This window comes from Strongylocentrotus purpuratus, unplaced genomic scaffold (genome assembly GCF_000002235.5).
Source record: "Strongylocentrotus purpuratus isolate Spur 01 unplaced genomic scaffold, Spur_5.0 spur5_scaffold_14, whole genome shotgun sequence".
NCBI classification, from domain to species: Eukaryota; Metazoa; Echinodermata; class Echinoidea; order Camarodonta; family Strongylocentrotidae; genus Strongylocentrotus; species Strongylocentrotus purpuratus.
In genome coordinates this window covers 24,131,528-24,145,261 of record NW_022145599.1, presented here as the reverse complement: position 1 = coordinate 24,145,261, position 13,734 = coordinate 24,131,528, and the positions used below count along the sequence as shown (strand labels likewise).

Here is a 13,734-nt window from a genome sequence, read left to right as displayed (position 1 = left end):
ATATATAAGTACTGGGTAGATCGATGTAACAATCCAATACTCTTATTCTGGTCCTCATACTCATTGTTCGATTTGTCAGAATTTTGCCTAGCTTTGAAAATGATTTAGCGAGAGCTATCCTTCTCTTAATCTCCGTCTCACATCTGGCATCCTCGGTGATCATGCTGCCGAGGTAGTTAAATGAGGAGACTTGTTTAATAATAAAGAATACCAACTTGATAATAAACAAAACAACAATCCAAATGCAATGTATATACGATAAATAGGAATGATCTAAACCTAGACTATGCTAAACATAAATACAATTTTATACAATATAGCAAGACAAATAGTATACATGAAAAGTGGAGAATTCCACATGAGCAAAATAAATACAAACAACAAAAACCTACATAATAATTATTGTCTATCTAAAAAAAAATCATCAGTTTCATTTTGTAGGCTACATCATGTAACTGAGAATGTGACTGTAATTTTAAGATTTATGCAGACGGTATAATATTGTCCCTAGAAACCTAATTCACTCTTTGCTTTCCAAAGGGCATGCAAACAAAAACACAATGGATTCTGGAATATAATGTATAAGAAAAAAAAGAGAGAAAAAACATTATGATCCGCCACATAGTCTATCTCAAGTAGTCATAAAGTTTGCAGGTAGCGGTTTTCATGGCATTCATGCTGTGTTGAAATTCCTATTCACTTAAAATAACTTTGCCTACAAAAAATAAAACACTTTATTTTTCCTTGGCGTGCGTTAGGGGATGCATGATTGGGTGATTTTTTTAAATTAATATACATGCAGACGTGTATCAATCAGATATAATTATTTACGTCTGATTGGTGAAGTCTATATTGGCTTTTATATTCCCTATTTGTATTATAAAATCGCCGCAAAAACGCACACTGAACGGTAATATTGTATCTAGCGCCCTCTTTAATCAAAATATACACAAATTCGATCTCTTTGACAAATAATTATCACGTAGGTGCACCAGATCACAATTTAACGTAACAAAATCGCAGAAATCTGCGCCAATCTTAAATAATGAGGGAATAAAAATGATTTTGTCCTGATATGTCGAATAAACGCTTCAATTTAAAATTGATATTAATTCGTCGAATCCTCAGCATATTTGTTAGTTTTAGAGAAAAAGAAGTCCTCTGGTCATTTCGCACGAACTACATTTACATGTATGAAGTGTAGGCTGTACCGCTGTACTGTAGCGTGTCAGATGTAGCCTGGTTGTAGTTGATGAATCGAGAAAATGATGGGCTTCGTGTGTCCGGACGCTTTTAGTTATACAAATTAAACTTGCTTTTTTTGCTCCGATAATGGTTTGGTATTTTTCTGGATCTGCCAAAAACTTGCTGAAGTTGAAAAAAAAAGCCTAAAAAGAGAATAGACTCTAGTAACACATTGTGACCGTGAACTTTCGATGAAGGTGATGACTCTGGTCTCTGCCTCTGGGAGTCGAGGCCAAGTGCGTAACTATTCTCTTTCCAGGCTTTTTTATTCTACTTTGCCTTTCGGCAAAATCTGGAGAATTACCATGGATTAAGACGAGCTTGTTTCCAAAGTTGCAGTAATTCTCCGGTAGAAAAGTAGAAAAAAATGCCTGGAAAGAGATTAGACCTAGACCTAGATCTAGATCTAGTCTAGTTACGCATTGATGATTGTTGAGACTTGACTGAGTAGGGGCGCTGGTCCGAGAAAATGGATCGTGTTTACGCAGACAGACGCATCCGCATTTTTGCTGGCGATTCTGAACTAGGCCTATGATCATGGTCTGCGTGTTGGTGATGAGAAAAACGGATTCTGCAATGATTTTCTGGATGCATTTTACAGAGACTTTCACGGTTATAATAGGGTGTCTGAACGATTTTTCAATTTTCAATTTGGGATCGTTTTTCACCATTTTTGTTTGATATTTGAATAAAAAATGTTATCAGAATAATACATTTCAAATTTCAAGTCTCACCGATGTTTCTATCAAAAGTTACAGCCCCTCCAACACGCTGGTATATTCATATCATTTTGGTCAAAATCGACGAAAAAGACGTCCACGAAGAGTGATGTTGTTTTGCTAAATTTAGCCAAACAGCTGTATCGCGCGATATGCAAGCGTATGCATATCGTACGCATGCTGCTAAGCCAATCCGCGACTTGCAGCTTGAGCTACGCTGTCTCCGCGACATGTGCGATTGACTAGTATGGTTGGCGTTCGTCGCACAATAAACCCGGAAGTGAATGCACGTTATAGTCAATGGCAATATCGCGGAGACAACGCACGTTGTCTCCGCGATATTGCCATTGACTATAACGTGTATTCACTTCCGGGTTTATCGAGGGAATTGCCAACCATAATTTCAGTCACTATAATTTGGGGTTTCGTTCGTGCGCGGAGATGTTACGCGATGTAACCATGGTTTGGACTGAGCGGAGCGCACGCCTCCTAATTAGCTGATCCACCAAATAGCGAGAAGGGTATTTTTAAACTGTTATCAGTTGTGATCCCTGGGGGCTAGCGAAAATATAATCACATAGAATTGTTCCTTAGGACTGGGACTACTTATCGATCGGGGCGTCATATCTCAAAAGTGACAAACCTCAGAGTTAGCCAGGACACAATGTTTAAATTGCTGTTTTGACCAAGATATTTTTAGAATTTCGGGGGCTACGCCCCTTTGGAAATATTGGAATTCACCTGCTCTTTCATATGACACCTCATTCATTGATTATCACCTTCAGGATCACAACTGATAAAGGTTTGAATCTCGATTTGAAAAAAAAAAATTGACTTTTTTTGCATGGTCGCGCAATGCACGTAGGCTGCATAGGGATGCGTGTAATCTCTATGGGAAGAATTTTAGCACACAACATCGGGTGCGCGATCAGACACCCTAGTTATAATTCCTCGGGAAGACATCCTTCCAACACATAAAAGTAAATGGTGAACTGGGGTATTTTATTACACAGAATCAGTATTTTAGTATAGCCAGCACGCTGATCGGAAAGCTGCAGAAAAAAAAATCTGCAAAAAATGCTGACGATCCTTATTTCTTAGGATGCATTTTGTCCGCATGTACAAGGATATCCTCATTTATGCGGACGATCCTCATTCTCTGGCATTCTCTGAAATGCGTGATGTCACGCCTAATGCGTGATACTTGGTAGCTCTGTTAATGCCAGTTCATGCTTGAACTTAAAAGGTCTTCTGTCATGTCTGTCAACTCTATGTCTGAGAGAAGTGAATGAGTATATCTAATGGGTTACCTAGGACTGTTTCTGTTACTGTGAGACTTAAATTGGACGGGGGGGGTCCGACTGCAATTTGGTAAAACAAGATTGTGGCGATACGCATCACTTGTGTGAAATGTATCCTTTATCTTTTGTATAATAACGCTGCAGTTCAGAGTAATGGTCATGGGCAGAAATATGAAAATTATAGCAATCAGATTTCTGCAAAATTTACCTTTTGAAAGAATACTCTCGATTGTGTTAATGGGGGTTAAGTTAATGGGACTCTTTATTTATGAATTTGTATTTAGCAATGGCGGACGCAGCACCAGACGCAGCAGCACCAGCCGGTGGTAGAGGAGGTTTCCGTGGCGGCTTTGGGTCAGGTGACCGAGGCAGGGGTCGTGGACGTGGTCGCGGACGTGGCCGTGGACGAGGTCGTGGAAGGGGCAAGCCAGAGGACAAGGAATGGCAGCCAGTAACCAAGCTCGGCAGGTTGGTCAAAGGTGAGAAATGTTCACACTTTGTTTGCACCTTTAGCTTTTTGCGAAAGAAAACAAAACGCCTAGACAGCCATATTGTACACAATTGTAGGTGTGATAAAAGTGGACTCTGGCAGTCTACTGATTGTTCCAATGGACGACGGAAGCCAGGAAAGAGTAAATTAGTCGACAGGTAACTTTCTCACGATAGATTGGTGGTTCTAAAATCAATTAACAACAAATTTGGTTAAACCTTGGTAGATGTTGGAAAGACTGTTCTGTCAGTTCATAGTCAAAGGGGAAGTCCACCGTGATTTTAGGTTGGTTTTAATAAAAGAACATGTTGTCAACTTTCATTTTCTTAGTTATTGATAACGGAATAGATTATGTTTAATTTTTTTAATGAAAGTTTTAAAAGCCTTACTGAAGGGTACGAGGACATCGACTTGGTATGAAAGTTTAAAATGCCTTACCGAAGGGTAAGCACATCCACTTGGTATGGAACCTGGGCCTCCAGGTTATTAGACCACTGCTCTAGGCACCCTTTCTCCTTGCATACTACAGAGATGCTGGTCTTCAGGCTTTTTCAGGCTTTATATTGTACAGCACATATGGGGCTTGAACGTGTTCAGGCATCTTGTCAGGCCCAGTGAGTAAACCCGACTGGCATCCCTGATACTAATCAAATTCTTCTCACTTTACAGACCTGAAGATCAAGGAACTGGAGGAGATTTACCTGTTCTCTCTCCCCATCAAGGAATTTGAGATCATTGACTTCTTCCTTGGCCCCGCCCTCAAGGACGAGGTGCTCAAGATCATGCCCGTCCAGAAGCAGACCCGTGCCGGACAGCGCACCAGGTTCAAGGTACATACATAGCTCACTTTTTTCTGGTCTTGTTAAAGATACTATATCCCTTTTGCAGCCAACATCGAATTCTGTAGAACTTTGCAGGAATTATGAATATGTCTTCTCTGTCCTATCTGTGAAATTTAAACGTTAGCAGTGTTCTAATATTCAAATTATGCAAGGAAACCATATCACTCAAGAGATTAATAACGGACGAGTTTGAAAATCAACAAGCATCCAGTCCGAGTTGCCCACATGCAGCTAGTGTGCAAGTGTTGTGATGGTGAATTAATGAAGAGAAAAAAATTGTCATGGTTTGGCCCAATGTTGCATTTTAGTCTGTAGAAAACGTTTCTTTTCATCGTATCGGACATTATGTAACTAGAAGATATTACTGAGACGCTAATTAAGGTCTTGGAGATCTGCATTCAGAGAAGTATATAAAGCCTCCTCTTTTTGGCAGTTTGTCAAATCAACTGTCTAATTCACAGGCATTATTCACTCTTTTTTATATGCACATATTTTTTTTCTTTGCAGGCTTTTGTAGCTATTGGTGACCACAATGGCCACATCGGTCTTGGAGTGAAGTGCTCCAAGGAAGTAGCGACAGCCATCCGTGGAGCCATCATCCTGGCCAAGCTTTCCATCATCCCAGTCAGGCGAGGCTATTGGGGTAACAAGATTGGCAAGCCTCACACAGTACCCTGCAAGGTGAGTAAGGTTACCTCGGACGACATCGACCATTTGCTTCTAGCTTTACTTTCTATAAATATAAAATATATGGTTGGGTGATGGATCTTTTGCCATGTTAGAAAGATGTACAATATGATACTTTCTTGATGGAAAGTGTTGTGAAGAAGTTGACCTTTCGGCTTAAATGCAACCTCTTATCGATTAGAATCAAGTGTAAAGGATTATTTTTGCACAAGTTGGGAAGAGGAAAATATTTAATTGTTGCTTTGGTAAGTTTTTTCATACAAAAAAGAATACTATCTTATGAATTAATTCTTTCCCAGTGATTGTGACTTAAACTTGAGACCTTTGCCTTCTATTACTAGGTTACAGGAAAGTGCGGCAGTGTATTGGTGCGTTTGATCCCTGCACCCCGTGGTACCGGTATTGTCAGTGCCCCAGTACCCAAGAAGCTGCTTCATATGGCTGGTATCGAAGATTGCTACACCAGCGCTTGCGGACAGACCGCTACCCTTGGCAACTTTGGTAAGTACACCAAGTTAGAGGTGCCAGTTTTTATACTATCTTTCAATTGTGTTTATTTTTTTTTTTTTTTTTTTTTTTCTTTTTCAGGCTTCATACTGTTCAGAATATATGAAGCTTTATCATGTATGGGTAGAATAAACCTTCACAAGCTCTAAACATGACATGTAAACGAAGAGTGCTGGAGAAGAAATACTACAGAATTATGTATGATTTTCAACTTTGAAATATAACGCGGACTTTCAAATAAATTTCTCTCCCCCCCCCCCCCCCCCCCCCCTCCCCTCAAAAAAATTGAACATTCATTTACTTTTCCTAGTGAAAAGGCTTCTCACTGGTTCCCTTTTCTTTCCTATTTTGTAATTTTTCATTATTTTTTTTAATCCTCACTCCTACAGCTAAGGCTACGTTCCAGGCCATCTCCAAGACGTACAGCTACCTGACCCCTGACATGTGGAAGGAGACAGTCTTCAGCAGGTCACCCTACCAGGAGTTCACCGACCATCTGGCCAAGAACCATAAGGGACAAGCCAGCAAACCCGTTCCGGAAGCCTAAGTCACACCCCTACCTCCTACCCCCTCCTTAATCTACCACCACCATCAGGGAGGGGGCTAGGGGGAGTAGCAGCCTTTGATGATCAGGGCTTGTGTGTATTCACCTGTTACAGGTGGATAGGCATCTCTTTGTGAAGCAGAGAGATCACTCCATCTATGATAGATGGAGAAAAAAAAAATCATAAACTAGCAATGCAAGATCAACTTCATTCTTTCTAATTCAATTGATTGTAGCCTGTAGAGTTCTTATGATCTTAACTTTATGAAGGCTTAGTTTATAGGACAGATATCACTCCACCAAATCTGTTAACACACCTAGTCAAATGATCCAGAAATGTAATGAAGTATGCATCAAGTGAAAAAGCAAGTAAAAAAAAACAGAAAAAAATGTATTGAATTTGCCCAAGATGTCGTTCTTTGGTTGTTATTTTTGGAAATGAGTGAACTTGTGAAGTAAAGTGTATGAGGGGACTGAGTAAAATTTGAAGTAAACGGGCGATCTAACCCTTGTGATCGTTTTATTTGTAATTTTGTATGAAAGCTGAAAATTAGGGAAACTAATGGTGAAAGTGTGAACAAAATCGGACCAATGATAAGAAAGTCGCGAGTGTTTGAAATATGAGATTACGAAAATCTATGCAAGTGGAAAAATTCTTGAATTTGCCCAAGATGTTCTCTGGTTGTTATGTTTGGAAATGAGTGAAGTAAACTGTATGAGGGGACTGAGTGAAATTTGAAGTAAACGGCCGATCCAACTCTTGTGATCATTTTTATTTGTATGAAAGCAGAAAATAAGGGAAACTAATGGTGAAAGTGTGAACAAAATCAGACCAATGATAAGAAAGTCATGAGTGTTTGAAATATGAGATTACGAATATCTATGCAAATTGGTAGTTTGGCCACTGGATTATGACATATTCAAATTGGTTTCGAAAAATGAGAGAAACAAATTGGTGACAGTTTGAGCAATATTCAATAAAAAATAAGAAAGATATGAATTTTTGAAGTTGACATCAGTGAAACACAAACTGGCAAATATCCTGCAAGATCCTCTTCAATTTGCTCTGTACAGAAAATGTCATAACCTTTCATTTTCTTAATTGTTGATGACAGAATAGATTATTTTTCATACAGGGGTGTATAAAAACATACTTGCAATAATATATTTAGGGCGAATGTATGATTGCATGAATGATTGAAGTACTGCCTAGTACAGTGGAGCTCAGATATAACAAGGTAATTTCCTTGGTCCCAAGGGCTTCATTATAACGAGTTTCCACCGTATTGGGCAGTTCTAGTCTAAAACACCTCCCTGGTAGTACTGGGACCTCGCAAGATATACGGCACAAAGACCATCCCGTTTCTCTCTTTTTTTCTGCTTCTAATAAAACCAACTTATTATCAGGGTGGTATGGGGTCATGAAGTTGGTTAAATGAACATATTGGCATATGCGATCCCACATTATTCAGTGATCGTTGTTGCGGTTGAAATCGAGTCTAAAGTTATGAAATTGTTAATAATAAATTTTCATGTTGTATAGCTCCCTCTCGAGGTCAAGATATAAATTAAGCCATATAACAATGTTTCTTGACTAAAATCGACTGATTGACTATTTCTGTTTGGAAATTACATATCACAACTACAGGTACATATTCTATTTAAAATTTACCAGGAGCACCGGTAAATTGTTCTCAAAAGCAGAAGTGATTTAGAGGCTAAATTTTCTAGTGCTTATCCTAAGGGGCATCCAAATACAGTAAAGAATCTCTATCCAGCCAATTTTCAAAATTTCCCAAAACTTTGTATTACCTTTAAACCATCTAGATTAGATTGTTTGACCAATGTTGAACACAACATTGCACTAATTGTATTGTGTACTAAAAATGATGACGCAACTTGCTGATACCTGTGCCGTATTGTGGTCAACAGGAATGGACCTTGCCAAACTATGTCCAAGTGGTTCATGCGAGGATGTTGTGTGCTTGTGCAAGGCTTCCATGGAAGTATGAGATGGTCTTAGAAAGGTTGGGACTTCAATATTTATTTGGTGGTATTCTGAGAACAATGTCACCTTGGTGTTGGTTAAACCATGTTAAATGTCATAACAAATCAAAATTAGATCAAGTCATTGGTTAAAGAGAAGGTTGAGTTCTGGGAAGAGGTGAAAAATAACTTGTGAATATTACTCATTCTTATTATGCAAGTATGGAAGAACATCAGTTAAGACATGTTCCCTGAAAAGCATGGCTCTTCAAAATGTCTTCATATTCTAAATATGCATGTAACATCGTAAAAATCGGGGGCCGGCTTTTTACGCCACGTGTTCGTGTAGTCCCATATACATCTTTCTGTGCAAGTGTTTGTAATTTTACCAAGACTTGGCCAAATTTCTTATCATTTTGATGATTCCAGAACCTTGCAATACACACAAATTCTTATATGCTAGATGATCAACCTTTTCTGGTCGGTTCCACACCGTTTCTTTCACAATGCAATCACATGACCAGAACTCAACTTCATCTTTAATGTCTGCGCAAAACTGGCTGTATTTGTATATACATGTAGTTTAAAAAGAGACATCTGCACAAGCATAAGACAACCGACATTGTTTTCCTTTACAAAAGACAACATAGTTTTCAGAATAAGACCAAGGAGGAGCAGAGAGAGTGCCAAATGATGTATATAATAATAATATGGAGAGACATTAAAAGATTAGTTGAGTTCTGTTGCAGAGGGCGCTACACAAAATAATTTTGTGTGAGATAATAAAAATCTGAGTGTCAAATTTGAAAGAACATACAATTATAAAGCCCCACTGTCCTACTTGTAGCTACTTGCTCCCTCTAAATAGAAAACTTCCCCAATTGGTGCCTGTTGGTCCCCCATGATACTCTTTGTCTTATGTTAGTTTAGAGCCGAGTTAATGAGATAGCCACCTGTCAGTGACCTCGCTGTGTGGTCTAATCTCTTCTGGCCCAGTAGTATTGACGGTCTTTTAATGACAAAATCATCTTTGTTTGATCAAAATAGGTTCAGAGATGGCTGAAATATCCATAAATATAACAATTTCTAATATTTGTGTACCACCACAAATATTCAATAATTTGTAAAAGCCGTTGAAAAAACAAAATAGCGCCTTTTACCTTGTATTTCAGCCAATGCCAATGTTGGATTTGTTGTTAGCTTTGTCAGGTTGGTTATCTCCCTGGTTATATTACGCACAACCAGCCGGCCCATGTATTGTTATTATTAATTAACGGTCACCATATTTTTTTGAAAGTGGAGCTGAATTGGTATGATTGGCTAAATTTTTACACATTTTGGTGTCTAGAATTACCTCCATAGCAATTTTAGGTCCCAAAAGGGCACTAGAAATGTCAAAGATAAGAATAAGAGCAATAAGCATGCACTTTGAAGGCAATAGCAGTCTGAAAACAGAACTAAACTATCTCTTTAACCGAAAAGCAGGAGTTGGTGTTTATTATACATACTTATACCAAATCTAGACTTCTGGAAACTAATACTTCTTACTACTAATTTGCCTCTATATTTTTCCATTAGAGGTGAAGGGGTGGGGGAGGGAAGGGGGAGGTCAAGTTAATACTATCAACAGGCTGGGAGTGAATCCCTTCTGAATTTTCTCAAACTATCACTGATCTATATCTCTTCTTATCTATTCGTTATTAAAACCAACCACCAGGTCGGACTCTCTCCCCTGGTTTGTCATATTCTCTCCCATCAACATCCGCACTTATCTTAATCAAAGAACAAGAAAATGATAACAGAGCCAATGCATGCAAAATCACCGTTACCCAAGACTTAGTTTTAATGATTTCTTAAAACTTTCTCTGTGTTTAGAAGTTATCTTCAAAGACATGGAGACAGCCAAGAAATGTGGCCTTCATACAAGAGAGACACTAATGCTACCACAAAGCTTTCAAATAATTCAAAACTACCTTGAGTAGGAGTAGATTTCAGTATATGGCTGATTCACTACAGAAAAGTACCAGAGCTTGGGAGTGCATGCCCAGTGCCCTATGCCTCAAGTCCTAAATATAATTCTACAATAGTTGCTCTAAAATATTACACTTACATATACATACAAAGACACTCTACTTATGTACTGATAATAAGAGATTAAAAATATGTTTATCCATCAAAATAATAAACATCCATAGGTTCTTGTCCCCTTAACGGAGATCATTTTCTGTTACGCCCTCAAAATTTTATTCTACGCAAGCATCAAACTCATTCTGTTTGTCATTTTTTCTCCCATACATGATTTCCGCATCACAAGCTTGCATAGAAATGTAAACATATGGTTTCTGTATACAATAATATATATTTATATATAAAACAAACTTGAAGTGATGATGGTTCAAGAAATGAATAGTACAATTACGTATAAATGTATTCTGTGTAATATAAACATGATGAAATCTGGCACTGGATCGTCACATTAGAAACGTACAAGTAATAAACAAACTTTTTCCTCCATTTCGTCAAAATGACAGCAGAGTATATACAATTATGCATGTTTAAAAAAATGAAGTTAACAATTTTATTTCACTGAAATTTTAAGTATTTACTCTTGTTTGTTTTACATAACAGGTATCAAAATTGAATGTAATTTCAGCTTTTACAATGCTCCTTTCTTTCTGTTGTGAATCTTTTCTTTCTTTCTTTCATAATGTACATAATCGGAAACACACATAAGAAGTGTATAACTACAGGTCTGAGCAAATTATTTCTACGCTGTGCAGCAAATTGAACGTTTCCACTGTCATTCCCAACTCACTATAACGGAGTCATGATGTAACGGTCAATAACACTCACTTCTTTAAACAAAATCAAAACTACTACATGAACTTCACTCAAAGCCAGTTCCCAAACAAAGAAAATCAGGAGATTTACTTTAACACTGAATTGCCTGTGTAACCCAAGAAGATATCTGATTTATCTGCCTTTAACAAAACGCCTTTTAGAACCCAACAACCATCATATAGTCTACATGGCATGTTTAAAAAAAATGTGAATTTTGACAAATGAAAATTCTTTAAAAAATGCAACTGTTAACACTTACAAAAGAAAGCAAGTACATCTACAATAGTCTGAAATTGAAATAAAAATATAAATTGAATCAATAACATTTGAAAAGGAAGCTTTCATACAAATTACAAAATAGAGTAACAGTTTAAGAATTGGAAGAATACATGTGCATCCAGAGTTGAAAGATTTACTAACTGAACAAAAAAACTCAATCAAACCAATTGCCAAAGGAAGAATATTCATTCAAATCATATAAACAAAACAAACTATTTCATCAAAATATAATATAGTTTTTAAAAAGTAAATTAAGATTCAAATGTCATGCAGTTACTTTTCAGAAACCACATGAAGTGAAGAGGAATCTGTACATGTACTTCTGGATAATCATGTTTACACTTTGAACATCTAGTACACAGCCAATCCGTTAACAAAGATGTGATGATGTTCTGTTTACACAAGAACTAGTGTATTAAGGTTGAGTTTTAACACTGGCAACACAATGGGAAATATACATCAAGTGTTAACCCTAGGTGTTGACATTAGCACTTAAAGCAATACAAATCTACAGATGTTAATCATAATATAGAGAGACAATGTAAAGAGAAATTGTGATTTGAATCGAAGTCCATATCCATTTTAGTTAAAATATTCATATTTGCACACCGGTAAACATGTGTATTTGTTTATTGATGAGAAGTGTTATGGCCCTTGACTTTTTTAAGGACACACTAGCCATTTAAGATGTCATTAGTTCAATCTTCCATACACACCTGCAGCAAAAAGGAGCCTGTATTTCAAGCGAGTGTTGAAATTGACCACTTGGCACTCAACTACATGTAGTCAAACCAGTCGTGGTGGCCACATCTCTATTAAGGCCCCCTGTCTTCAGTGGTCTCTGTCTCGGAAGATGTATGTATCGAAGAACCTGTCTAGAAAGGTCACCAGTCTACAGTGACCACTTTTCCTGTGTCTCTTGGGTGGTCTTTATAGACAGGTTTGACTGTACATGTAACTGAATTTAGAAAATTACCTCACCATGCCCCAACAAACTCTACTACGTCGAGATCCAATGGAGGGAGATTGACTTGATCAATACTGGATGCTCTTCACACTATAGCCATCAATGTAAGCACCTGCTTTTGACAAAAAATATTTGTGCGGATAATTTTTTCAGTGTGGCCCGCAGTTCGGGTGGAAAATTAATAGACGTAATGGAGTGGAAAAGAGGGATAACCTGGGGAATCAGATTTCACACATTTCAAGGTGATGTCTCTGCACAATACTTGTGGACAGTATTTGTAAAAGCGTAAAAATTCCAGTTAAAATGGATAGAGTTGGTTCATGGAATTCTTTAATGCAGTGTCAGCCTCTTCATCCATTAAAAATCACCATAATTCTGTAATGAAATGAATTTAAATCATGTCAAAGAGTAAACCTTTCCTCATGACTTTTTTATTTATAGAATTACAGTCATTTGTATAGGAAAAGAGGTTGACATTTGACACTCCAAAAATCATCTGACTTTGCTGTGCAAGGCCTAATTTGGTCTGTGTTTTTCTTCAAATGTGATGTTTAAATGTGAACAACCCTGAATGTTTCCAAAGGCACGTCCACAATAATTAGTTTCCAAACATTTATCATGACAACGTGCCAATGACTCTCAGTGGTGGCGAAACATGAGGAATATACTTATTACTTCCTGGGCACTCGTGATCAATAGGCCTGTCCTCATCAGCTCGAGATTGCCAAAAAGCCCGCTATTTCTGATTTGGGAAATAATCCAGAAGTTACAAATTGCGTCTTCATCAGCTCGAGACTTGACCCCGAAACTTGAAACCCGAGCTCGGGATATTTTGCTCAGCGTTCGCTCATAGTGCGAGACTTCGGACTGGTAAAGACACACCGGACAAAGAACGGGATATTTTGCAAACTAGCCCAAGATATCTTGGGATGATTATCTTGACCAAATATCCCGGCAATTGCAACTTCGGGCTGATGTAGACGCAAATTAACTAGATAATTTGGGATTGGGATAGTTCAAATAGCGGGATATTTGGCAATCTCGAGCTGATGAGGACAGGCCTATTGTGTCAATTTCTCTTGACCACAATGACCATAATAGCTAACATGTTTGATCACCTTTTAGTAATGAACAAGACTTTCCTTTACCAAGTGTATATCACATAGGTTTGTTCACATTTTCACCTACATGTAAAACTACTAAAATCACACAAATAATGTAGTGTTATTTTAACAAAGGCAGGAAATATCTCAGTATGTGAACAGAGAAAATACTTGTCATGAGAATTCTCTAAGTGTGAATATTTAAAATAGTGGCCATAGTAAG

At 37.7% G+C, this 13,734-nt stretch overlaps 1 protein-coding gene across 1 annotated transcript; it reads left to right on the top strand.

Moving 5' to 3' along the window:
- The first annotated feature begins 948 nt into the window (after nt 1-948).
- On the top strand, nt 949-6,729 carry LOC100889509 (40S ribosomal protein S2). Its single transcript, XM_030984524.1, has 6 exons — nt 949-982; nt 3,550-3,744; nt 4,425-4,585; nt 5,105-5,278; nt 5,626-5,785; nt 6,181-6,729. The coding sequence occupies exons 2-6, from the start codon at nt 3,552-3,554 to the stop codon at nt 6,336-6,338; spliced, it is 846 nt and encodes a 281-aa protein (XP_030840384.1). The 5' UTR covers nt 949-982; nt 3,550-3,551; the 3' UTR covers nt 6,339-6,729.
- The last annotated feature ends 7,005 nt before the right edge of the window (nt 6,730-13,734 follow it).